Raw genomic sequence first — 27,447 nt, forward strand, 5'->3', positions numbered from 1 at the left:
AGCTCTGACAATGTCAGAGTTCTGACAATGGCATTATGCAAAATCTTGAGGTTTTTTCGAAGTCAATATAGGTTTAGAACAAGTCTATGTTTGGTAATATCTTTGACAGGAAAAAGATGAAGTTGAGAGAACTTGAGCATATGTAAAGGGCTTTGGAAAGAAGATACAGCACTAAACTTAGTTTTAGAGAATCCGAAATTTGACTTGAGTTAGAACACATTTTAAATCAGGAAGAACTACTTTGGTTTCAAAAATCTCAAAGTGAATGGCTTTTGAATGGAAATCGAAACACTGTTTTTTTTCACAATTGCACAGTAAAGTGAAGGCGGCAAAATAAAATTGAAGCTCTACTAATTGAAGGGTCTGAATGATGTTTTGATAACGATATGCTACGGAGGCATGCGACAGATTATTTCTCCAAGCTGTATACAGTGGATAGTTATTTGACAGGGAGTTTTCCTGTACGTGGGCGTTTCTCGAGACTCAAGTCGAATGTCATAACAGACTTATTGGCTGAGGTCATTGAAGAAGAGGTTCGTCGGGCTGTTTTTAGCATGAATCCTCTTAAGGCACCTGGGGTGGACGGCTTTCACGCCAAATTTTACCAAGCCAATTGGGAGGTTGTGGGGGTCAGTGTGTTTAATCTAGTCAAATGTGTTTTCTTGGGAGAATGATTGGATCCAAGGGTTAAGAAGACCCTTTTAGTGCTTATCCCCAAGTTTTTTGGAGCTGAAACAATCAATCAATTCCGTCCCATTAGTGTGTGCAATGTATTGTACAAGATAATCACCAAGACGATTGTAATTCGCCTCCGACAAGCTATGCAAACGCTGGTTAAGCAAAACCAATCAAGTGTTATTGCTTTACGGAACATTTCGGACAATATAATCATAGTACAGGAAATTATTCATTCCATGAAGACCACAAAGAGTAAAAAAGGGTGGATGGTAGTCAAAGTGGATCTTGAGAAGGCGTATGACAGGATTTGGTGGGATTTTCTTGAGGATACTTTGCATGACGTTGGTTTGCCGGCAACAATAGTGCAAACTATTATGCACTGTGTTTCATCATCTACTTTACAACTACTCTGGAATGGTTCTCTCTCAGAAGAATTTAGCCCATCTAGAGGTGTGCATCAAGGGGATCCGCTATCTCCCTATTTATTTGTTCTTGGCATGGAGCGCCTGGGTCATTTTATTGAGAATTAAGCTGAAAAAAGGGTTTGGGAACCAATTAAGCTTTCACGACGAGGACCGGACATCTCTCATCTCTTTTTTACCGGTAATCTTTTACTTTTTGGTAGAGCTACGAGTCAAGGAACAGACTGACTTAGGAAGGTGTTGGAGAGTTTCTGTTGGTTCTTTGGCCATAAAGTTAATAGACAAAAGACACAGGTTTTTTTTTTCAAGCAATGTGTCAGAGGTGGTTGCTAATAAAATAAGCACCAATTTGGGTTTCACTAGAGTAGAGGATTTGGAATTTTATCTTGGCATGCCGCTTTTTCATCATAGGGTTGGGAGAAATACTTTCTCCTTTGTTCTTGATAAAGTTCAGAACTGTCTTAATGGTTGGGATGCTCGAAAACTATCCTTCGCTGGAAGGCTCACGTTGGTAAAGTCGGTCTTGTTGTCGATTCCAAATTATTTTATGACAACAGCTCGAATTCCAATTACAATTTGTAAGGAGATTGAGAAGGTAGTTCGGTCTTTCCTATGGGGTTCTAACAATGAAAGGAGATTGGTAGCTCTTGTAAGTTGGAGTGATGTATGTAGACCAGTAGATAAAGATGGTCTTGGTGTTCAACGGTTGCATGATCAAGATATGTTATTTCTTTTACAATTGGACTTTAGTTTGGTGACAAACATGGATACATTATGGGTAAGGATTCTTAGGAGCAAATATAATATACATGGGATCATACCTAATGATTTACATCAAAGTAACCGTTCCTACATCTAGAAATCCATTGTGAAGGTCTAGGATGAAGTAAAGAAGGGACTCGTTTGGATGATTCAGGATGGGCAAATTGTTATTTTCTGGAATGACGTCTGGATTCATGATCTGAGGCCTCTTAAATCCCAATTCAATGGGAGTGGCATTCTTGATGAATCCATTTGTGTTTGTGATGTGTGAAACGCAGAAGGGGATTGGAACTCCACTTGGCTCTTAACAGTCCTTCCTAGAGAGGTGGTTAATCGAATACAATCTTGTAACCCTCCTTTAAGGGGATCAGGAGTGGATCATCTTTCGTGGAGGTGGATGTCCGTTAGGAAATTTTCTATGCGAGAGTCATTGTAACGCCCCTTTACCCGAGACAGTAGCCGGAGTCAAGCACGAGGCATTACTAAACTTATTTACACTCCATAAATATTTTTAAAAATATTTATGGCTCGATTTATGAATTCGAGGTCTCGATACCTCGTTTTTATTCTGTTTTATCTACAACTTCCTATACTACATAATTTTATTTAATTCAAAATTATTTCTAAAACCACACTTAACATTTACTTACTAATATCTAAACTCACATGTCAGATTTAGTGATTTCAAATCACTGTTCCGATATCACTGAAATTTGGGTCGTTACAGTCATACAAGCATATTTGTGGTCCCATCGTATCCGGTCAACTTGAAGATGATGAAGTCATCTAGAAATTGAAAACTCCTCAAAGAGTTAAGACGTTCTTGTGGTTGCTTGTCTGGAATAAGATCTTAACAAATGCGGAACGAGTACGATGAGTTATGTCTTTCTCTCCTTTTTGTGAACAGTGTGGCAAGTCGTATGAGTCTGCCCTTCATGCTGTGAGAGATTGTGATTTTTCTCAATTGGTATGGAAGCATGTATTACCGAGGAATGTGTGAAATGTCTTTTTTAATCTTAATATTCGGGAATGAGTACACTAGAATATATTGAATAAAGAGATGCTTAATGTTGATAGGGGTGAATGGTCGACCCTTTTCTCAATAGTGACTTGATTCATTTGGAAAAGTCGCAATGACTTTATTTTCAAAAGTTCTAGTAGAAGTAGTCATGATCTCATTGCATCGGCTCTTGCTTGACGAAGTCGTGTGGTCTCAGCACCAAGATATCTTATCTGGATTGCTCTTCTAAAACTGAACAAAGGTGGCAACGCCCTGAGTCAGGATGGGTCAAGATTAATGTTGACGGCTCTGTTTCAATTAATAACTCCAAAGCAACGATCGAAGGTGCTATACGATACTCGAATGGGAAGAGGCTGACGGGCTTTAATATGGTAACAGGGATGGATGAAATCTTCAGGATTGAGGCACGAGCGGTTATTGAGGGGATGAAGCTAGCTTGGGTGGAAGGGTATAAACAGGTTGAGATTAATTGTGATAATGCGATGCTTATGAATACTATTTGTAAGGGGTTTGTATCTATTAGTAACATTACAGAAGTCCGGTTAATTTATGAATGGTGTAAGAAGGATTAGAAAGTGAGGTTTCGGCATGTGTGGCGAGGAAGTAATAAGGTTGCTAATTGTCTGGCAAGGGCAGCAACAGGGAAGTTTAATCAGATAGTAATGTTTCCAGGTCCACCAAAGTATGTAATAATGCTGCTTGAAGAGGATAGTCAAGATCACTTATATGGGAGGAACTCGAGTGTTGTCCATTCTTAGATATTAGGAGTGTGTTCTCCTTACCAAAAGAAAAAAAATTCAAAGAGATGTGTTTTGTAAATATATCATAACAGAGTAAGATAATTTTTCTTAAACTTGATCCTGACCTAACCTCAAAATTTTTAATGATAAACTAATTTGTTCCATCTCATCTCTAAATTCGATTTTTAAAATAAAAAAAATCTGTTTTTTTATCAAATTCATGTTTGGATTTTGAGGTTTATTTAATTTTTTTATTTAAATTGACCCAAATAAAATAATTAATTACGAAAATAACTCAAGACCAAAATCTTGTACGAGAATGATTTGTTTTCTACAGTACACGCTGATATCGTTATACCCATTGGTGACATCACCCCTTCATCATCAGGCAATCATCATTCTTTTAAAAAATATATATTTTTGAGTGTCGCCATTATGTCCAGTGGCACCAGTATGTATTTTTTTTACATTCTTGAAAAAAAATATGAGTATTCTAGGAGGAAAAAGAAAAAGAAAAAAAAATTAATTGGTGTCATCGACCTCTTTGGCGACACTAGAGATTTTTAAAAAAAATATTTTTTAATGGGTGGCCGACCTTTATGGTTGCAATGAATAAATTTTAAAAAATATTTTTTTTGTGTGTTGCCGTCCTATCATGTGGCACCAAAATTTTTTTTTAAAAAAAATAATTTTGTCATCCATTCTCTAGAATAAAAACCTGGATCTAGTGCATCAAAAAGAAATACAATTTCATCGTGGAGTAAAAAAGTGTGAGGACAAAGAAGAAGAAACATCATCACTATTACTAAAATCTCGTAATAAAGCTCCTCCCTTTTTCTTCTTTTTCTTCTCCAACAACATCTCTTCCTCTATAATAAAGCTGATAAATGATCAATTTATTTTAAAAGAAAAAAGTGATTATTATAAGGAAAAATGTGATTGATGTACACAGGTTTAGACAAAATAAATAAATTTAAAATATTTTCTATTAGTTGTAATTAAGACACTTTTAACCTTGAAATAAAGATGTAACAGCCATCGTTTATTGAAAAAGTTGTATGAAATAAAGTTGTAATAGCCACCTTTTATTGAAAAAGTTGTATACATTTTTAAAAAATCTTTTTTAATAGTTGTAACAATCACATTTTTTTCCACAGAATGATTATCCACATTAAGCGTGGTCCTCATAATTTTTTCCACCAACAAACTAGACCCCCCATCGTCGTCCGTTTAATTTGTCATGAAGTGTTATCTTGCAACGAAGATCCCTTATCTTCAAGTTGGGCATTAACCCCTGAATTAACCAAAGGAAACAGATCATTCCTAATCTGGCCCATTCCCTTATCAATAGCAGAATTAACAGTGGACCCGCTAGACCTATTAAACGAGTCCCCAAAGACGCGGCCTTTCCTGTTGACAATCTCAGAGGCCTTAACAAATCAACACGACCCAAATGCCTTCCCATTGTCACGATCCATAATTGAATCACCCACCCCAATGGATTATCATAAACGGCCGAACCTTTTCCCTTAGATTTAGCAATAATTCCACACTTAGAAATCTGCACATTCCCTAATTCATTTTCCCTTAAATCTTGCAGAGCATGAAATCGGGATCCCTGAAGATTTGCACTTACCTTGTCATCCTTGTCAGAGCCTTTACTCCGATTAGCTCTCCTTGAACACAGATCAACTACCATCCAAGAACCATACTCCTGTATCCTTGTATCCTTTATAGTTCTATTCAGTATCTTATAAGTTAAGCTCATTTAAATTATCTTGACTTTTAATCTATATGTAGATTCTTGAGACAATATTTTAATTCTCAATACAAGTAATTTATTCTAAAATATTATCTTGAGAATCTACACACAGATTAAAAGTTAAAATATTTTAAATGTGTTCAACTTACAAAACATTGAATAGAACTATAATAATATTTTATAATAAAATTAGGTTCAACTTTATATGCTGTTGAAATATTCAAAAAGAAGTTTTATTTTGAAACAAACTTTCAATTTTTCTTAAATTTTCATTCTCAACATATGTTCTTAAAAGAGTGAAGATTTCAAAGTTTTGACTTCATTACTCTACTCTTGCAAAATAAACTTTTCTAGGTATATATTTCTTTTCTATGTTTATTTTTTGTGGGTTTTGTCTTGTTTTACTTCTCACTTATTTAACGTTGCAATGAAATTTTTCAATGAGTTTTGTCAAGTTTTTAATGTTCATATTATTAAATTTTTAAAAATTTTTAACAGAGTTACCTAATAGACCAACGACATAAAAAATTATTTTTTTAGAAAAGACACTAGTGCCACCAAAAAGAATGGCGGCACCAAAAAGTATATTGACTTTTTGTTTGGTACTTTAAAAAAAAAAAATTTCCGCTGCCGCTAGAAAAACAACGACACCTATTAAAATATTAATTTTTTTCCTCCCAATTATTTAAGAAAACACATACATACATACCGGTGTCATTAGACACAGTGATAGCACAAAAACAATTATTTTTTTAAAATAAATAATCATTGGGTAATGATGAGGGATGATACCGCCGGTCAAGTTAGCGGCACTAATAATCACTATATAAAATAGATAATTCAATTTTACACATGAATCATTTTTATAATTAATCAATTCTTTTTATTCAATTTCTAAAAAAAAGGATTCAGAAAAGGATGGAAATTTATTTATTAATCAGCCACGTCGAAAACGATGATACCAGTGATAGCTGCTTGGTCCCATGCTCTTCACTATACACTATTTTTTCTCCATAAAGATTAAAAACAGAGCAATGTAAGGACAGGGACAAAGGCAGAACATACTTGTGCTTAACTTGTTCATCATATATGTATACAAATTTAATTTATTCAAAAAGTAATTAAGAACTATTATCTCTTCTGCAACTCTTAAGTTTTGCCTGCAATGATCTTACGTAGACTAATTTTCAGACAGCTTGAAATGTGAAAGCGAACCGCTACCGCTGAGCCCTTTCGAGTAGTATTGTGACAGATAGTCCTTGATCAAGATTTCTCTGTAGATTGGAGGATTGTTTTCGGACAACAGTTCCTTGATTGGTCCATAAAGTGTCGATTCATTTCCTTTGTTATTCGCTTGCATTCTCAGAAAACATGCCACTGATATTCTAGGCCCTGCTCGTTTCGCCAACACCCTGTGATTCACGCTTTTGAACTTGTCGTTTGATATAAGCTGTAGAAGATCTCCAACATTTACTATCAAAGCTCCAGGTATGCAAGGGACATCAATCCAATGATTGTGATGAAGAACTTGGAGGCCACCCATTTGATCTTGCAGAAGAATGGTAATGATGTTACTGTCTTTGTGATTGGTGGTTCCCATTGTTAGTTCTGGTTGAGGACATGGAGGATAGTAATGTCCCATTACAAACAGTAAGTCGGCGCAACCCAAATCATTAAGGCAACCAGGGTTGAGCCCAAGAGCCTCAGACAGCAGTTCAAACAGTGTGAACCCCAATGTCAATACTTGCTTGGAGTAATCCATCACTATGTCTCTGCAACAAAACTCAATACATGTCACCTATACGATACAACTGACAACTGAATTCGAGTAACATAGCCTAGTACTAACACGTACCTGCAAACTTGAGGCAACTCTGCAGGATGAGCTGGATCATCAGGAGACATGATACAACCCAAACTGTCCCTCCAATTAGCAGCTTTCGATTTATACAAGTCATAGTTGCTTAGATACAACACCTTGCGAGTTGCATCGCGTGTATAGAACTGTTTCTTCACCTCGGTGTCTTGTTCATGAAACCGACGGATCCCATCAATCATTTCATCCAAAACGCTTGCAGGAATCCCATGGTGAACTACCTGAAAGAAACCCCAATCCGCACAAGCATTTCGAACTTGGTTAATCACCTCGGCATGCCGAGCCGAGTCTCCACCGATGCCTTGGAGGTCTATGATCGGGACACCCAGCTGATTATCGGAACAATCGGTGTTATTCTTCTCAAGGATAAGGCTTTGATCTATGAATATACGAGGGATTTGTGTGACACCCGAATCTACTATTCCCTTCACACCGGCTTTTGTATCATCAAAAGCCTTTACTTCACTTTCGCGATCGTAATCCGGGTTAGAATCTACCCGAAATTCACCGGAAGAGCCCATGGTGTTGATTTTTGAATGAAATTGTTAGTGTAATAAGGCAATTTTGGATCAAACTAAAGTCTATGTTACTAATAGGACATGAAGGAAGCAACCTTTCCACAAAGCCGTCGTTGACTTGGCCACAAACATGCCATTATCTAGACCAAAAAATTCTAACTATTACAACCGAAAGACTTAGGATTTAAAAATTCAAATCAAATGAGATCAATAAAATATGATTTGAAAATTTGATTAATTTAAATAATTTTTATTTAGTTTTATTTAAATTTATTTTCACTTGATTTGATTTTAATATTTAAATCAAATTCAGTTAATAAATTAAACAAGATTTATCAACTCGATTAATTTAAAATTTATATAAATGTATTAAAAGTTTATATAGAAATTAAATGATACTTTGGTTAAAATTGTAACATTGAAGATTCAATATTAATAGTGTTCTTGGTTCATAATAATATAATTTTACTTAGTAAAAAAATAAAACTTTTGTTAATTTCTTAATTGAGTTGGAACTTGATTGATGGATCATACCAATATATTTTATTTTAAAGATATCATAGTATTTATATCTAATACAATAACAACTCGTGGGTTTAAATAGTAATTATAAAGCGATATCGATATTTATCTTGATTGATTATGATCACATTCATTACATGGAGGAAACTAGATATGCCCAATACACAATTCAATCATAAGAAATCTACCAAATTATTCAGTTCTTAAGCTGATATTTCATATCATGGGATCATAACCTGAAATGCAGCAAGGGAGAAGTATCATCAACATCAAGCCCTCTTCCATTGGAGTACATAGCATAATCTCTCACTGTGGTTTCCCTGTATTTTGGTGGATTCTCTTCTGATAACAGTTCCTTGATAGGACCGTACAGTCTGGGGTCCGAAGTTCTGAAACTGAAACTCTCGGTCCAACCGAGTTTGCCAGCACTCTGTGCTCCACGCTTACGAAAGCATCGTTCGAAATAAGCTGAAAAAATAAGTTGAAATTTCCCAAATATTCACTAGCATTCAAGACATAAGTTTTAGACATGAGTGCTTTAAGGAAAATAAAGAGTCGGGAGTGACAACGGATTAACGTGTAAAAGATCAACCATGTTAATCACTAGAGCCCCAGGGGAACAAGGCACATCAATCCATTTGTCTTCATGAAGTACTTGGAGACCACCAATATGATCTTCAAGAACACTTACAGGTATCCCATGGTTGACAATCTGGAAGAAGCCCCATGTCTCTGATGCATGCCTGACTTGGTCACTGATCTCTTTATGCCGCCGTGGATCATCTTCGATCCCTTGTAGATCAATAACTGGAATATTGTATTGGGTTTTCTTGGTTGTCTCTAAAGTGTTCGATGAAATGTCTGAACGGATGAACATACGAGGAACCTTAGTGATTCCAGCACCTACCAGACCTTTGACACCGGCTTTTGAATTGTCGAATGCTTTCAGTTCCTTTTCTTTGTCGTAGTTGTTGGAATCATCATGAACTTCAGCTCCACTGGTGACCACCATTTTTTAACTGTGTTTTGTTCCTTCCGTTTTAATGTAACAAAAGCATTTGAAATTTTCTGAGAATGACAAATGAGGTTAGAAAGCATGGAAATTTGTTTATCAGTAATGCGGATGGTAATCAGCCACGTCGAAAACGATAAGACTGATGATAGCTGCTTGGTCCCATGCTCCGAAATTATAATCTATTAAATTTTACAAAATTAAACCATGCATTATAAAACCTTAAAATTAATAATATTTATAAAATTACAATATATGTTAGTCATCTTATAAAATTATGGAATTATAATTAAAAACAGGAAAATAGTTATAAAATTAAAAGAGATGTATTTTGTAAATATATCATAACAGAGTAAGATAATTTTTTTTAAACTTGATACTAACCCAACAAAATTTTTAATGATAAACTAATTTCTTCCATCTCATCTCTAAATTCGATTTTTAAAATTTTAAAAAAATTTGTTTTGATTTTGAGTTTTGAGGTTTATTTAATTTTTTATTTAAATTGACCTAAATAAAATAATTAATTATGAAAATAACTCAACACCAAAATATTGTACGAAAATGATTTGTTTTCTACGGTGCACGCTGATGTCGTTATACCCATTGGTGACATCACCCCCTCATCATCAGGCAATTATCATTCTTTTAAAAAAAATATATTTTTGTGTGCTACCATTATATCCAGTGGCACTAGTATGTATTTTTTTTCTACATACCCATAAAAAATACGAATATTTAGGAGAAAAAAGAAAAAAAAAAATAATTGGTGTCACCGACCTCTTTGGCGACACTAGAGATTTTTTTTAAAATATATTTTTTAATGGGTGGCCAGCTTCTATGGCTGCACTAAATAAATTTAAAAAAAAAATTGTGTATTGTCGTTCTATCATGTGGCACCAAATTTAAAAAAAAAACAAATAATTTTGTCATCCATTCTCTAGAATGAAAACTTGGATCTAGTGCAGCAAAAAGAAATACACTTTTATAAGCGTGAGACAAAGAAGAAGAAACATCATCACCGTTACTAAAATCTCATAATAAAGCTCTTTCCTTTTTTTTCTCTTTCTTCTCCAACAACATCCCTTCCTCTATAATAAAGCTGATAAATGATCAATTTAATTTTTTAAAAAAAGTGATTATTATAAGGAAAACTGTGATTATTAAAAAGTTTCTAAATAAAATGTCCGTTGAATTGATTGATGAACAGAGGTTTAGAAAAAATAAATAAATTTAAAATATTTTCTTTTAGTTGTAATTAAGACACTTCACCCTTAAAATAAAGATTTAACAGCCACCGTTTATTGAAAAAGTTGAATGAAATAAAGTTGTAATAGCCACCCTTTATTGAAAAAGTTGTATACATTTTTAAAAAATCTTTTTTAATAGTTGTAATAACAACTTTTTCGGCCACCCTTTTTTAAAAAATATTTTTTTAATAGTTATAACAATCACATTTTTTTCACAGAATGATTATCCACATTAAGCGTGGTCCTCATGATTTTTTCCACCAACGAACTAGACCCCCCAATTAGAGGTGTGCATGGGCTAGGCCGGGCCGGGTTCGGGTCGAGCCCAACTAAAAATTTAGACCTGTTTGCTAGGCCCAGGCCCGTCGCGCCCGAAAAATAGGCATAAATTTTGCCCAAGCTTGGCCCGAATAAAAATGTTAAAACCCAAACTCGACTTAGCCCGCCTATATTAATTTTTATATTATGTTTATATAATTTTAAAATATATATAAACCATCAAAAATAGTAAAAACATCAAAATAAATATTTCTCAACAAATTGAAAATAAAATTTAAAAATATGTATACTTAAATAACACTAAAATAGATACAACTTAACAAGCAAATGCCTATAAAATAATAATAAAATTAACAAATATCTTTAAAATAATAAAAAATTAACAATAAAATAAGTTTTATACAATATCCAAACAATAACAACAAAATAGTAGCAATATAATAGTAAAATAGTAGCAAAATAGGGAGAAAATAATAAGAAAATAATTTTTTAAAAAATAATTTTTTTTGTTATTTAGTGAATTCGAGCATGGCCCGAGTAAAAAATGCCTTACCCGAGGCTCAGTTCGTTTTTTAAACGGGCCTTATTTTTTTGCCTAAGCCTATTTTTCGGGCCTATATTTTTGCCCAAACCCTCCCACATTTCAGGCGGGCCTTCGGGTCGGGCCGGGTGGCCTGGCCCATGCACACCTCTAGCCCCAATCATCGTCAATTCAATTTGTCATGAAGTGTTATCTTGCAACGAAGTTCACTTATCTTCAAGTTGGGCATTAACCCCTAAATTAACCAAAGAAAACATATCATTCCCAATCTGGCCCATTCCCTTATTAATAGTAGAATTAATAGTGGACCCGCTAGACCTATTAGACGAGTCCCCAAAGACACAGCCTTTCCTGTTGACAATCTCAGAGGCCTTAACAAATCAACACGACCCAAATCCCTTCCCATTGTCACGATCCATAATTGAATCACCGACCCCAATGGATTATCATAAATGGCCAAACCTTTTCCCTTAGATTTAGCAATAATTCCACACTTAGAAATCTGCACATTCCCTAATTCATTTTCCCTTAAATCTTGCAGAGCATTAATCGGGATCCCTGAAGATTTGCACTTACCTTGTCATCCTTGTCAGAGCCCTTACTCCGATTAGCTCTCCTTGAACACAAATCAACTACCATCCAAGGACCATACTCTTCGATCCCTTCATGATTAACCTTAAGTCCACTGGGAGTGTAACCGAATGCAATACAACATCATCACCTCCTTGCTTCTCCTGAAAATAAAAAGCCGGACACAACTTTTTCATATGACCATAGTGACCATACACAAAGCATGTGTTAGGAAGAGATTCATACTCCACCCTTTACACTTGACCATCTACTTTAATCCTAGATAGTAATGGTTTATTCAGGTTAACCATAAATTCCAAACGAACAAACTTGCCCCGCAAACTATTTCCCCAATCAACTTAATTACACTTCTTCTATACATAAAGCCCAAAACACTTGGGGATCGAATCCATACGACGACACTAGATGAGAATGGTTAACTCATGGAAAAATATTCAGACCAAGGTTGCACCGTGAGATAATGACCAAACACTATCCACGGACCTTCAGTAAAAGTTCAAACATAACCTCCTGTGGCTTAACCAAATAATAATCATTCTATAAATCCATGATCGTTTTTAACATACTCTTATACAAAATCTAGTGAACACGACCAGAAAATATAATCGTCGACATGTTGTCCTCTATTCCAACAATCATGTCCCCCTCAAGCAACTAAACATCATCCTCATCCTTGTCCTGCACCACCTGCCCTATCAATCTCTTGAACCCAACCAGCATGTCCTTAAAATAAACATGGGCAATCTGTTCACTCTCCTCCTTTAATGGTTGCTCCCAAAGATCCTCCCCGTGAAAACCACATTGCATTTTCATAACATTGATCTCTTGTATCCTTTATAGTTCTATTCAATGTAGATTCTTGAGACAATATTTTAATTCTCAATACAAGTAATTTATTCTAAAATATTATCTTAAGAATCTACATACGATTAAAAGTTAAAGTATTTTAAATGTGTTCAACTTACAAGACATTGAATAGAACTAATAATTATTTTTATAATAAAATTGGGTTCAACTTTATATGTTGCTGAAATATTCAAAAAGAAGTTTTATTTTGAAACAAACTTTCAATTTTTCTTAAATTTTCATTCTCAATATATTTTCTTAAAGAGTGAAGATTTCAAAGTTTTCGCTTCATTACTCTACTCTTGCAAAAAAAACTTTTCTAGGTATATATTTCTTTTCCATGTTTATTTTTTGTGGGTTTTGTCTTGTTTTACTACTCACTTCTTTAGCGATGCAATGAAATTTTTCAATGAGTTTAGTCAGAATTTTTAATGTTCATATTATTAAGTTTTTAAAAAATTTTAACAGGGTTACCTAATAGATCAACGACATAAAAATTTATTTTTTTAGAAAAGACACCAGTGCCACCAAGAAGAATGGCGGCACCAAAAAGTATATTGACTTTTTATTTGACATTTTTAAAAATAAAATTTCTCTGCTGCCGCTAAAGAAGAAAACGACACCTATTAAAATATTAATTTTTTCCTCCCTAGTTACCCGTATTTTTAAAGGGTATTTGAGAAAATACATATTGGTGTCATTAGACACAGTAACGGCACAAAAATAATTATTTTTTTTAAAATATATAATCATTGGGTAATGATGAGGGATGATACTGCCAGTCAAGTTAGCAGCATTAATAATCACTGTATAAAATAGATCATTCTTATATAAGATTTTACACCTGAATATTTTTATAATTAATCAATTCCTTTTATTCAATTTCGAAAAAAACGATTCAGAAAAGGATGGAAATTTGTTTATTAATCAGCCACGTCGAAAACGATGATACCAGTGATAGCTGCTTGGTCCCATACTTTTCACTATCCACTATTTTTTCTTCATAAAGATTAAAAACAGAGCAATGTACGGACAGGGACAAAGGCAGAACATACTTGTGCTTAACTTGTTCATCATATATGCATACAAATTTAAATTATTCAAAAAGTAATTAAGAACTACTATCTCTTCTGCAACTCATAAGTTTTGTCTGCAATGATCTTACGTAGACTAATTTTCAGACAACTTGAAATGTGAAAGTGAACCGCTACCGCTGAGCCCTTTTGAGTAATGTTGTGACAAATAGTCATTGATCAAGATTTCTCTGTAGATTGTAGGATTGTTTTCAGACAACAGTTCCTTGATTGGTCCATAAAGTGTCGATTCATTTCCTTTGTTATTTGCTTGTATTCTCAGAAAACATGCCACTGATATTCTAGGCCTTGCTCGTTTCGCCAACACCTTGTGATTCACGCTTTTGACCTTGTCGTTTGATATAAGCTGTAGAAGATCTCCAACATTTACTACCAAAGCTCCAGGTATGCAAGGGACATCAATCCAATGATTGTGATGAAGAACTTGGAGGCCACCCATTTGATCTTGCGGAAGAATGGTAATGATGTTCTTGTCTTTGTGATTGGTGGTTCCCATTGTTAGTTACGGTTGAGGACATGGAGGATAGTAATGTCCCATTAGAAGCGATGAAGTCGGCGCAACCCAACTCATTAAGGCAACGAGGTTGAGCCCAAGAGCCTCGAACAGCAGTTCAAGCAGTGTGAACCCCAATGTCAATACTTGCTTGGAGTAATCCATCACTATGTCTCTGCAACAAAACTCAATACATGTCACCTATCGATACTCTGGCCGACAAGCTGAATTGAGTAACATAACCTAGTACTAACACGTACCTGCAAACTTGAGGCAACTCTGCAGGGTGAACTGTATCATCAGGAGACATGATACTGTTGTTCCAATAGGGTCGGAAGCGTGTAAATTATTGTACTAAAAAATCACACAAAGTTCAATTCCCAGGGAAGAGTGGTGGATCACATGGATCTCTTAAATACCAAGTCTTTCCTTAGTCAGAATATTCCTTCTATAGTAATTTAATAGTACAATTAAATACTACTATTATACCCTTAAATATTGAAAGAAAAATAAGACAAGAAAAAACACAAGAGTTTTAACGAGGTTCGGTAAATTATACCTACGTCTTCGGGTACTAACACCAGATGATAACTTTATTATCTCCAAAATAATACAAACAAATAGAATTCCTTAAGAATTCTCAAATGGGAGAAGAGAGAAAACTAAGAGAGAAAGATTGGTTGAGATAGTTAAAATGAAAAATGAGAAGGTCTATTTATAGTTGAAGTTCAGGGACTAACTTGCAAATGGCCTAAAAATTAAGGACCAAATTTGCAATTATCTCATTTAACTTTTCAACATTCAGTGCAACTTGCTTCACCTTTTTAACAAGTTGCTTCCTACCTTTGTTGACTTTTCAACAATCTCCACCTTGAAGATTTGATTAGGATAATCACATCTTCACACACTTCCTTCAACTCCCCAAATTCGATAAAGCTATCTTTTGTAGTGCCTACAAATGCGCTCTTGAGCGCCATACACCTGAAGGTGCTCAAATTCTCAGAATGTTAATCAAGTTCAAACAATGATTAAACTTGATTGTTGTTACCACCTTGGTCATCATATCTGCGGGATTATCTATTGTTGGAATCTTCTGAAGTAGAATTTTTCATTTTTCAAAGACTTCCCGTACAAAGTGATATCTTACGTCGATATGCTTGGTTCTTGAATGATAGACTTGATTTTTTGCTAAATGAATAGCGCTCTGACTGTCATAATATAGACTAATGTGACTTTGAACAACTCCCAAGTCTTTCAACAATCCATTAAGCCAAATAGCCTCCTTAACAGCTTTTGTAACTGCCATATATTCTGCCTCTGTAGTAGACACAGCTACTGTAGACTGTAAGGTAGATTTCCAACTCACTGGAGCTTTCGTAAGAGTAAATAGTTACCCCGTAGTTGAACGACGTTTATCTAAATCACCAGCAAAGTCGGAATCAACATATCCAACTAAAAACTGACCAAGTGCTTCATCCTTCTCAAAAATTAAACCAATGTCTACGGTTTTTCGAAGATACCGTAGAATCCATTTCACAGCTTGCCAATGGCCTTTTCCAGGATCATGCATATACCTGCTCACAACTCCAACAGCTTGTGAAATGTCAGGCCGCGTACACACCATAGCATACATCAAACTCCCAACTGCATTAGCATATGGGACTTTTGCCATATATTCTCTTTCTTCTTCAGTTTTCGGAGATAATTGAGCACTAAGTTTCAAATGAGAAGCAAGTGGGGTACTTACATGTTTTGTGTTTTCATTTACACCAAAACATTGTAATACCTTTTTCAGATATTGCTTCTGATTCAAACAAAGCTTGCCTCTCTGTCTATCTCTACTTATCTCCATGCCGAGAATCTTCTTGGCCTCACCTAGCTCTTTCATCTCGAACTCTTGATTCAACTGAGCCTTCAGCTTATCTATCTCTTTTTGGCTCTTCGAAGCGATTAACATATCATCAACATACAAGAGTAGATAAATGAAAGATCGGTCATGCAGCTTCTGCAAATACACACAATTGTCATATTTGCTTCTTGTGTACTTCTGCCTTCTCATAAAGCTATCAAATCGCTTATACCACTGCCTCGGGGATTGCTTCAATCCATATAGCGATTTGTTTAACTTACAAACCCAATTTCTACCACCAGCATCTGTGTATCCTTCGGGCTGAGTCATATTGATCTCCTCTTCTAACTCACCATGCAAGAAAGCCGTCTTAACATCAAGTTAAGCTAGCTCCAAATTCAACTGTACTACCAAGGCCAACAAAATTCTGATGGAGGAATGCTTCACAATAGGGGAAAATACATCATTGTAGTCAATTCCCTCCTTCTTAGCGTAGCCTTTAGCTATCAATCTTGCCTTGTAGCGAATATCTTTCTTGCTAGGAGATCCATCTTTCTTTGCGAATACCCACTTGCATCCGATTGCCCTTTTACCTTTCGGTAATTGCGCCAACTTCCAAGTATTGTTCTTCCAGAGAGACTGCATTTCTTCATCCATGGCTTTTTTCTATTTATCACTTTCTAAGCTTTGCATTACTTCTTGATAAGTGATAGGAATATCATCATCAACAACGGGAAGGGCGTAGGCCACCATATCAGTAAATCAAGCAAGTCTATGAATTTCTCTCCGTGGCCTTGCAACTGCAACTGGTTCTGGTGTACTTAACGATTTTTGGGTCAGAACCTCTTCAACCTCTAATTCCTCCATTGTGGCTGGATAATTAGGCTTATTAACTAGGCAAATCCCCATCTGCTCAAACTCCACCTGTTTTGGAGTACACTCCACCTGCTGTGGAGTATTGCTCGTCTGAATATCTTTATCTGCTACTTTTTTCAATGTGACAGATTCATCAAAGGTAACATCTCTGCTACAGATCATTTTCTTTGTGTCTAAGCACCAAAGACGAAATCCCTTCACTCCAGAAGTGATTCCCATAAAGAAAGCTTTCTTTGCCTCGGATCTAACTTTGACTCATTCACATAGTAATATGCAGTGGATCCAAACACATGTAAGGAATCATAATCTGTAGCCAGTTTTCCAGACCATACCTCCATAGGAGTTTTTCTTTCTAATGCAGATGATGGTAAACGATTAACAAGATGGCCAGCGTATGTCACAGCCTCAGCCCAAAATTGCTTGCCCAACCCAGCATTGGACAACATATATAGAACTTTCTCCAGAAATGTTCGATCCATACGCTCTGCCACTCCATTCTGTTGTGGTGTATCCCTAACTGTGAAGTGTCGAACAATACCATACTCTTGGCACACATCGAAGAACGGATCACTTCTATATTCCCCTCCATTGTCCGTCCTAAGCCGCTTGATTTTCTTGCCAGTCTGGTTTTCGATCGTAGTTTTCCATTTAAGAAAAACTCCAAGCACTTCATCCTTAGTTTTCATGGTATACACCCAAACTCTTCTGGAAAAGTCATCAACAAAAGTAACAAAGTAGTGTTTTCCTCTCAACGAAGGTGTTTTGGAAGGCCCCCACACATCTGAGTGAACATATTCCAAAATACCTTTTGTATTATGGATAGCAGTGCCGAATTTCACTCTCTTTTATTTTTCCAGAACACAATGCTCGCAAAATTTTAATTTGCAAGCCTTTGCACCTTTCAACAATCCTTGCTTTACCAGAATTTGCAAGGATTTTTCACTAGCATGTCCCAACTTCATATGCCACAACTGCATTGAGTCCAATTCTTTGTTACCGGAAGCTGCTACAATAACTATACTACCTTGGTAGTAATACAAGTTATTTTTCCTGATACCCTTTAATATCACAAGTGCGCCAGATGTCACTTTCAAAACCCCATCTCTCATAGTAACAACTGAACCATTGGATTCCAAGGCTCCCAATGAGATGAGATTTTCTTCAAGCTGGCACGTCATCAACATCGATCGAACTCGGTTGATCCATCTTGATTCTTTAATTGGATTGAATCTATCCCAATAGTTTTACTGGCATTGTCATTGCCCATATAAACAACTCCTCTATTTAGTTCTACTAAATCAGAGAACCACTCCCGGTTAGGGGACATATGATAGGTACAACCCGAATCCAAAATCCACTCATCTGAATGGAACGACGATGATGATGCAACCAGTGATAGTTCAGAGTCACTAGTATCATGATTTGCAACACAAGCATCTACAACAGCTTTTCCCTTATTCTTCAGCTTTGGACAATTTTTCTTCCAGTGGCCTTTCTCATGACAAAAGGCACAGTCATCTTTCCCAAGTCTGGACTTTGACTTTGATTTCCCCTTTTGAGTTTTCTTCCGAGTGTATGAACGACCTTGGACTACTAAAGCTTCTGTATCTCTGATTGATTTTTTCTGTTTGTCCTTCTTTCCCTGTTCATAACTGTATAAGGCCACACAGACTTCGCTCAGAGATATATCACTCCTGCCATGAAATAGAGTAGTTTCTAGGAACTCAAACTCCTCAGGAAGTGACCCCAACAGCATCAAAGCCAAATTTTCATATTTGAATGTCTCATCCATATTTAGCAAATCAGTGACTAACTGATTAAATTTGGTGATGTGATCATTCATTGTGGTACCTGGGACATAAGTGAAGCGAAACAGTCTTTTCTTTAAGTGGAGCTTATTTTGACTATTTTTCTTCAAAAAAATTTCTTCAAGTGCCACCCACAACTTATTTGCAGAAGTCTCCTTTGAAAAAGCATACCTATGCTCTCGAGAAAGGCATGATCGAATTGTGCCACATGCCAACCGATTGATCGCCTTCCAATCTTTCTCCTGTACATCATCTGGTTTTTCTTCATCAATGGCAATGTCTAGACCCTGTTGAAAAAGGGCGTCTAGAACCTCACTTTGCCACATACCAAAATGGCCCGTGCCATCAAAGTTCTCCACGGCCAATCTTGTATTTGCAATTGTTGGTCTTGTCCACATGGACGATGTTGAAGCTCCTACACCGACCGTTTTCTCCATAATCTTTCAATATACCTAAGGAAATCTTTTACGATGTGGAAGATCGGTTTAAGCGCAACCACGAGCATAATACGGTTAACCTTCTCTCGATACCACTTGTTGTTTCAATAGGGTCGGAAGCGTGTAAATTATTGTACTAAAAAATCACACAAAGTTCAATTTCCAGGGAAGAGTGGTGGATCACATGGATCTCTTAAATACCAAGTCTTTCCTTAGTCAGAATATTCCTCTATAGTAATTTAATAGCACAATTAAATACTACTATTATACCCTCAAATATTGAAAGAAAAATAGGACAAGAAAAAACACAAGAGTTTTAACGAAGTTCGGTAAATTATACCTACGTCCTCGGGCACTAACACCAGATGATAACTTTATTATCTCCAAAATAATACAAACAAATAGAATTCCTTAAGAATTCTCAAATGGGAGAAGAGAGAAAACTAAGAGAGAAAGATTGGTTGGGATAGTTGAAATGAAAAATGAGAAGGTCTATTTATAGTTGAAGTTCAGGGACTAACTTGCAAATGGCCTAAAAAATTAGGGACCAAATTTGTAATTATCCCATTAAACTTTTCAACATTCGGTGCAACTTGCTTCACCTTTTTAACAAGTTGCTTCCTACCTTTGTTGACTTTTCAACAGATACAACCAAAACTGTCCCTCCAATTAGCAGCTTTCAATTTATACAAGTCATAGTTGCTTAAATACAACACCTTGCGAGTTGCATCGCGTGAATAGAACTGTTTCTTCACCTCGGTGTCTTGTTCATGAAACTGACTGATCCCATCAATCATTTCATCCAAAACGCTTGCAGGAATCCCATGGTGAACGACCTGAAAAAAACCCCAATCTGCACAAGCATTTCGAACTTGGTTAATCACCACGGCACCCCGAGCCGAGTCTCCACCGATGCCTTGGAGGTCTATGATCGGGGCACCCAGCTGATTATTGGAACAATTTGTGTTATTCTTCTCAAGGATAAGGCTTTGATCTATGAATATACGAGGGATTTGTGTGACACCCGAATCTACTATTCCCTTCACACCGGCTTTTGTATCATCAAATTACTTCACTTTCACGATCATAATCCGGGTTAGAATCTACCTGAAATTCACTGGTTTCTGAGCTCATGGTGTTGATTTTTGAATGAAATTGTTAGTGTAATAAGGCAATTTTGGATCAAAATAAAGTCTATGTTACTAATAGGAGATGAAGGAAGCAACCTTTCCACAAAGCCGTCGTTGACTTGGCCACAAACAAGTCATTATCTAGACCAAAAAAATTCTAACTATTACAACCACTAATTTGAAAAAGACTTTGATTTAAAAATTCAAATCAAATGAGATAGATAAAATATGATTTGAAAATTTGATTAATTTAAATAATTTTTATTTAATTTTATTTAAATTTCTTTTCACTTGATTTAATTTTAATATTCAAATCAAATTCAGTTAATAAATTAAAAAGATTTATCAACTCGATTAATTTAAAATTTATATAAACGCATTAAAAGTTTATATAGAAATTAAATGATACTTTGGTTAAAATTGTAACATTGAAGATTCAATATTAATAGTGTTCTTGGTTCATAATAATATAATTTTACTTTGTAAAAAAATAAAATTTTTGTTAATTTCTTAATTGAGTTGGAACCCGATTGATGGATCATACCAATAAATTTTATTTTAAGGATATCATAGTATTTATATCTAATACAATAACAACTCGTGGTTTTAAATAGTAATTATAAAGCGATATCAATATTTATCTTGATTGATTATGATCACATTCATTACATGGAGGAAACTAAATATGCCCAATACACAATTCAATCATAATAAATCTACCAAATTATTCAGTTCTTAAGCTGATATTTCATATCATGGGATCATAACCTGAAATGCAGCAAGGGAGAAGTATCATCAACATCAAGCCCTCTTCCATTGGAGTACATAGCATAATCTCTCACTGTGGTTTCCCTGTACTTTGGTGGATTCTCTTCTGATAACAGTTCCTTGATAGGACCGTACAGTCTGGGGTCCGAAGTTCTGAAACTGAAATTCTCGGTCCGACCGAGTTTGCCAGCACTCTGTGCTCCACGCTTACGAAAGCATCGTTCGAAATAAGCTGAAAAAATAAATTGAAATTTCCCAAATATTCACTAGCATTCAAGACATAAGTTTTAGACATGAGTGCTTTAAGGAAAATAAAGAGTCGGGAGTGACAACGGATTAACGTGTAAAAGATCACCCATGTTAATCACTAGAGCCCCAGGAGAACAAGGCACATTAATCCATTTGTCTTCATGAAGTACTTGGAGACCACCAATATGATCTTGAAGCAGCACAGTGAAGAAATCATTGTCTGCATGCTTACTTGTTCCCAAAGCCAATTCTGGCTCAGGACACCCTGGATAATAGTGGCATAGCATAAGAAGGCCCCTGCCACAGTCCATGTCTTTCAAGTGGTCAGGTTTCAACCCAAGAGCTTGGGACAGCAATTCCAGCAGTAAATTACCCAAATTCATCACTTGTTTCGAGTAATTCACCATTATATCCCTGCAAATGAATTACCTCATTATCGTGATTGCAGACATAACGGATGCTATTCATCACAGTATAGGCCATTTATGCAAACTAAGCAAATGAATAGATGTTGAACCATACCTGCAAACTGGTTGCAAGTCTTCCATTTTTGGAGGATCAGGAGCCATACGGCTGAAAAATGTATCTCTTCAATTGACTGCTAAACTTGTATACAAATCGAAATTGCTGTTATAAACCACTGATTTCGTAAAATCACGAGTATAATATTGCTTTTTCACTTCATCATCTTGCTCATAAAACCTCCTAACACCATCCTTCATCTCCTCCAAAACACTAACTGGAATCCCATGATTGATCACATGGAAAAACCCCCATTTCCTTGGTGCATTCCCAACTTTATCCACCACTTCCTTTCGAGTAATCGGATCTTTGTTCACTCCTTCGAGGTCTATGACCGGAATACTGAACTGGGAATCGTTTGAAACTGGGAATTTGTGGAGTTTTTCAGGCTGTTGATGAAATATTTGAGGGACCTTCGTGATTCCACCATCGACAAGGCCTTGAACTCCAGCTTTTGTGTCATCAAAAGCTTTCAGTTCGCTTGATCTATCATACTCAGGTGTGTTCAGTGTCCCCATTTCTTGTTAGACAAGAAAGAGGAGGAACTAGGAAGGAGATTGTTCTTGTTTTCTGTAATGGAAATATTTTTCCCTCTTTTTTTAGATTATGAAGTGTTGACTAAATTTGTTTTTTTATGATAACTATCAATGCTATTATCTTCAGTGACCCCATGAAGAGCATTGTTTAATGCCACACCGCAGTTGATATAAATGGCGTCTCTTTTTTACCTTGCTTTTTGTAATTTTGTGGTGCAACTTGGCACCACTTGCAACCTCAAAGTTCTATCCCTGAAGAAATCACGGTCTCATTTCTAAGCCTCATATCTAGATTGCGGGATTGCATATTTAACGGATGTTATTCTTTTTAATTATAAGAAGAAATTCCTGGAACAAAAGTTTCAATGGCCATAGCAGCAAACGGCATATTCAACAGTCGACATTGCTCATGTTTATAAATAGAATACATGTAGGCGTGCATGCATACATACAGATATATAACAATCTATTCATTTTCTAATTCTAGTTATACATAGAAAGACCAAAGCTGGAATTGTCTTTTGAGAGAATTGGTTCATATCCTGAAATGCAGCAGTGCAGAACTTCCATCAAGGCCTTTGTTATAGTAGTGATTCTTGAACTCTAGCACAGTAGTTTCCCTGTATTTCGGAGGATTATCTGATGATAACAACTCCTTGATAGGACCATACAATCTCGGGTTCGGATTAAAATAAGTGGAGAAAAAGCTTGCCACCGATATTCTAGGTCCAACCGAATTCGCGAGCACCCTATGCTTGACGCTTACAAGTCTGTCATTCGATATAAGCTGGAAAGAAGGGCACGGAAAAACCAGAAAGTAAATTGGTCAGTTGTCACATAGTTTCGGATCTCATTGTTAATTGTTGATTGTTTAAAGCACAGGACTTGCCTGTAAAAGATCTCCAATGTTAACTACTAAAGCCCCAGGAATTGGAGGTACATTAATCCATTGATTTTCATAAAGAACTTGGAGGCCACCAATATGGTCTTGTAGAAGCACGGTGAGGAAGCAACTGTCAGCATGCTTGCCAGCACCGATAGTCAACTCCGGCTGCGGACACGCCGGATAGTAATGGAAGTGATGGCCGAGACCCTTTGCACAATCTATCTTCACCAGATGATCAGGGTTCAACCCCAGAGATTCTGATATTAACTCAAACAGCAAATGACCCAAACTCATCATCCGGTCCGTGTACTCCACTATCATACCCCTATATACCAAAGTCACACAGGTCAGCAACAATTCACCATTGCAGGGTTATTACTATATGTATATGTATATGTATATACCTAAATGGTTCAGGCAACTCTTCAGGCTTAGGAGGGTCAGGAGCCATGTCACAATAAACAGTGTCTCTCCAGTTAGCTGCTGGGGAAATAAAGAGATCGAAATTGGAATTATAGACCACTTTTTTCGAAGTATCGCGAGTGTAGAACTGTTTTTTGAGCTCATCATCTAGCTCGTAAAATCTATGTGCACGAACCTTCATCTCCTCAAGAACACTCACTGGAATTCCATGGTTAATGATTTGAAAAAAGCCCCATTCGTGTGATGCATTAAGGACTTGTTTAACGATCTCCTTGTGAGTACTGGGGTCTTCCTTTACTCCTTGAAGATCTATAACAGGGATGCTAAACTGGATGGCACTTAGAACGGAGGTTTCCCCGACGGTATCCGGTGGCTGATGAAATATTCGGGGAACCTCCGAAATCCCGGCATCTACAAGCCCTTTGACACCAGTTTTCGTGTCGTCGAAATCTTTGACTTCGCTAGCTCGATCATATTTAGGCTCGAATGGTGTCTGGACTTCACCAGCGTTGACTGCCGCCATTGTTTATTCTTGTTTTTGAAGGTAACCTACTTGCAGGGAGAAGAAAAAAAATCTTTGGGGAATGACAAACAAGGATAGCCACCTAAATCTTGATTTTTTTTAACGGGTAATACATTGGTAGCCACAGGTTTTCTTTTTTTTTTCATCAATAAATATCAAAATTGTTATTCTAATTTCAATTCAATTACTTAATTTTTAAAAAAATAATAAATTAATCACTAAGGTGATTAAAAAGTGACAAATCGACCACCTATTAACATTTTATATCGCAAGCTTAATGGGACCACTGACATGGCCAGTTAATTAGCTGATAATGCGGCTAGTTAATTAGTCACATTGGACGAGGTAAATTGAGTGACTATTTTTTTTCGTCTTTCATTTTCTGTTCTTTTAATAAATGACATTATATTTTTATTTTTTGCGTAAATAACCCAATATGTTTATACTTCTTTTTCTCCATCCCAACAACCTCTATTTTCAAAGATGGTGATCTATTTCACTCTACCGTCAATCTCTTTTGTCTCATTCTCTACCTTTCAATCTCTTCCAATCCAGATTCTTTCATGCCAAAACCCAAACCACAACTTCCAATCTATGCCCTGGTGGCCGCCATTATTGTGACGCCAAGACTAGAAACAAATATTGCAACCCAACTATTTGTGGAAATGTCACAATGAGCTACCATTTTCGATTACCAACCCAACCTCCCAAATGCAGCGACCATCGGTTCGAACTCGATTGCAACAGCAACAATTATCCCTAAACTATGGCAGATTCTACGTCCAAAGCATCTGGTACGAATACTATACGATCCGAGCTATCGACGTGGCTAGTTAACAATAAAAGAAGAAGAAGGGAAGAAGAAGAAGAAGAAATAGAGATGAGATGGTGCATTTGGACGGCTATGGCGAAGAAAAGCTCTCGATCGTTCTCGTTATCGAAACTGATCTTTTTGAAACTTGCCCCACCGCCGTCGCCACAATCCACAACCTCATGTTGCTGCAGAACCACTCTAGAATTCTTTTTCTCTTCTTATCTTCTTCTCCTTTTTTTTTTTCTTTTTCTTCTTCTTCTTCTCTACTTCTTCTTTTTCTTTTACTGCCCAACCCAGCTAGGGTTTTAAATTGGGGTCATTTACATAGTAGGATCCCATGTCACTTTTCCATTACATCTGTAACGGAAAATGATTAAAAGAATTGATTTGTTATTTTTCGAGAGTTGAGTGACTGAATTGAAATCAAAGTGACTGTGCTGTCAGTTACATCAAAGTTGAGTGATTGTTGGTGTAATTTACCCTTTTTTTATCCAACTATCAAAAATTGCAAAATGAATGTTCAATTTTATATTTTTTAATTATCCAACTATAGAAAGTTACAAAGTAGTCATCTAATTATTCAAATTTGTCTTTTTTGGTTGCCAATTGCTAACATGAAATGAAAATACCCAAAAAAATCTAATATAGTTGAATAGTTAAGTAACCAATTTGTAACTTAATAATTGAGTGCACTCAATTTTAAGTAACGGGCTATATGTGCGTGACTCAATTACTTTGATATATTGATAACCTGAGTTCAATTAGTAATAGAGTCAATGTAATGGCCTAAATTCAAGGTTATCGGAACAGTGGTTTTGTAACCACAAATCCAATTTAAAGAGAAATTTATTTTAATATTTTTGCATGAGTATTTATATGATAGGAAAATCGTATTAAAATATCGATAGAAAAATTTTACCGATTTAGTGTTTAGTTAGAAAAAAAAAGAATTATTGAAGGAATTGGGTAAAAAAAAAAGTATTGAGACCTTGATCTCATAAAAATGAGTCGAAAATATTTTTATAAATATTTGTGAAATGTTAGTGATGTGGTATTAAAATTTTGTTAAAAAAATTTAATGTTTAGGTAGTCAAATAAATGAAAAGGACTAAATTGGAAAAGGTGTAAAAGTTGCTAGAATGATTAAATAGCTTAAGTGTCTAATGAGAAAGGATTTAAAAGGCAATTAGACCCAAAATTTATTTGGGCTGGACGGCAAGGGCATGAAATCAGCAGGAAATTTGATGATTTAAGAGCAAAATTGGAATATTGCATAATTAACTAAATAAAGATAGGACTAAATAGGAAAATTTAGATTTCTCTTCACTTTTCTTCATTCTCATCAGCCAAAACACCATAGGAGGGGTTCTTTAAGCTGGTATTCCATAATTTTTGCACCAAATCCAGAAAATTCAAATATGAAGCTAGATCGAGGAAAGGAAAAAGTTCGGGATTAGTAGATTTTTGTTTACAAACAAGTATCGAGAAATCCCGGTTGAATGAAAGGAAAATTCGATAGATCTCTGAAAAGGAATTGACGGTAAAAAGGAGTTAACCCAGACGGGTGATCCTATCTTGATATAGCCCTCCAAGAATATGTGTAAAATGGATTTAGCCGGACGGTAATCTCAATTAGTCCAATTTAGCTTTGACTGGTAATTGATTCAAGCTCATTAGAGTAATTGTCGTTGCGAGGATTTAGCTTTGACTGGTAATCCCGACAATACTCTATGAGTTTATATTACAGCAGATTTAGCCTAGACTGGTAATCCCGTTGTAAGGATGAGGTTCGCGGGAGTGTGCTCTCTGAAATGGAAATGTGCACACATGAATATGAATTGACGGACCCGGAAATTGTACACTAAAAGTGTACCTCTAAAAATCCATTGAAAATTTCGAGAAATTCAACGGGATAAATATGGAAAAATAATAAGGGAATGGAAATCATGGTATTGATGAGTTCATCAATCATGGTATATATATTATTGACACATGGAAATTATTGTACTAACTTGAATGTTGAGTTTGTGCATGTTAGGGTAATAATGCATTGAATGGATATATGAATGTTTATTGTACTTATTGAAAATATTAGGTAAGTATAATTCTTGTTACATGAGCTTTGTAACACCCTTAACCCCGTTCCATTACCGGAACAAAATTACAGAGTATTACCAGTCATTACAGTACATTTACACATAAACAAGTATAAATGCAAT

At 35.7% G+C, this 27,447-nt stretch overlaps 4 protein-coding genes and 2 pseudogenes across 5 annotated transcripts; all 6 read right to left on the reverse strand.

Moving 5' to 3' along the window:
* Positions 1–6,245: 6,245 nt before the first annotated feature.
* On the reverse strand, positions 6,246–7,932 carry LOC108474768 (1-aminocyclopropane-1-carboxylate oxidase homolog 1-like). The gene is made up of 2 exons (XM_017776780.2): positions 7,241–7,932; positions 6,246–7,157 (listed from the first exon to the last, which is right to left on the reverse strand). Exons 1-2 carry the CDS (start codon positions 7,780–7,782, stop codon positions 6,566–6,568), a joined length of 1,134 nt encoding a protein of 377 aa, XP_017632269.1. The 5' UTR covers positions 7,783–7,932; the 3' UTR covers positions 6,246–6,565.
* Positions 7,933–8,374: 442 nt separating this feature from the next.
* LOC108474769 (1-aminocyclopropane-1-carboxylate oxidase homolog) lies at positions 8,375–9,466 on the reverse strand. 2 transcript variants are annotated; one of them, XM_017776781.2, is made up of 2 exons: positions 8,894–9,466; positions 8,375–8,769 (listed from the first exon to the last, which is right to left on the reverse strand). In XM_017776781.2, the coding sequence occupies exons 1-2, from the start codon at positions 9,311–9,313 to the stop codon at positions 8,608–8,610; spliced, it is 582 nt and encodes a 193-aa protein (XP_017632270.1). In that variant the 5' UTR covers positions 9,314–9,466; the 3' UTR covers positions 8,375–8,607. The 2 variants fall into 2 exon arrangements, with proteins under 2 accessions (XP_017632270.1, XP_017632271.1); XM_017776782.2 differs by having other exon boundaries at positions 8,993–9,459.
* Positions 9,467–13,990: 4,524 nt separating this feature from the next.
* Positions 13,991–14,717, reverse strand: LOC108475223 (1-aminocyclopropane-1-carboxylate oxidase homolog 1-like; annotated as a pseudogene).
* Positions 14,718–20,015: 5,298 nt separating this feature from the next.
* LOC128279261 (1-aminocyclopropane-1-carboxylate oxidase homolog 1-like) lies at positions 20,016–20,511 on the reverse strand. The gene is made up of 2 exons (XM_053026335.1): positions 20,449–20,511; positions 20,016–20,321 (listed from the first exon to the last, which is right to left on the reverse strand). Exons 1-2 carry the CDS (start codon positions 20,509–20,511, stop codon positions 20,016–20,018), a joined length of 369 nt encoding a protein of 122 aa, XP_052882295.1.
* A 600-nt stretch (positions 20,512–21,111) lies between these two features.
* On the reverse strand, positions 21,112–22,756 carry LOC108475622 (1-aminocyclopropane-1-carboxylate oxidase homolog 1-like; annotated as a pseudogene).
* A 213-nt stretch (positions 22,757–22,969) lies between these two features.
* LOC108475527 (1-aminocyclopropane-1-carboxylate oxidase homolog 1-like) lies at positions 22,970–24,558 on the reverse strand. The gene is made up of 3 exons (XM_017777498.2): positions 23,873–24,558; positions 23,472–23,793; positions 22,970–23,369 (listed from the first exon to the last, which is right to left on the reverse strand). The coding sequence occupies exons 1-3, from the start codon at positions 24,412–24,414 to the stop codon at positions 23,118–23,120; spliced, it is 1,116 nt and encodes a 371-aa protein (XP_017632987.1). The 5' UTR covers positions 24,415–24,558; the 3' UTR covers positions 22,970–23,117.
* Between the last annotated feature and the right edge of the window lie 2,889 nt (positions 24,559–27,447).

Source organism: Gossypium arboreum, chromosome 3 (assembly GCF_025698485.1).
Source record: "Gossypium arboreum isolate Shixiya-1 chromosome 3, ASM2569848v2, whole genome shotgun sequence".
In the NCBI taxonomy this organism is placed as follows: Eukaryota; Viridiplantae; Streptophyta; class Magnoliopsida; order Malvales; family Malvaceae; genus Gossypium; species Gossypium arboreum.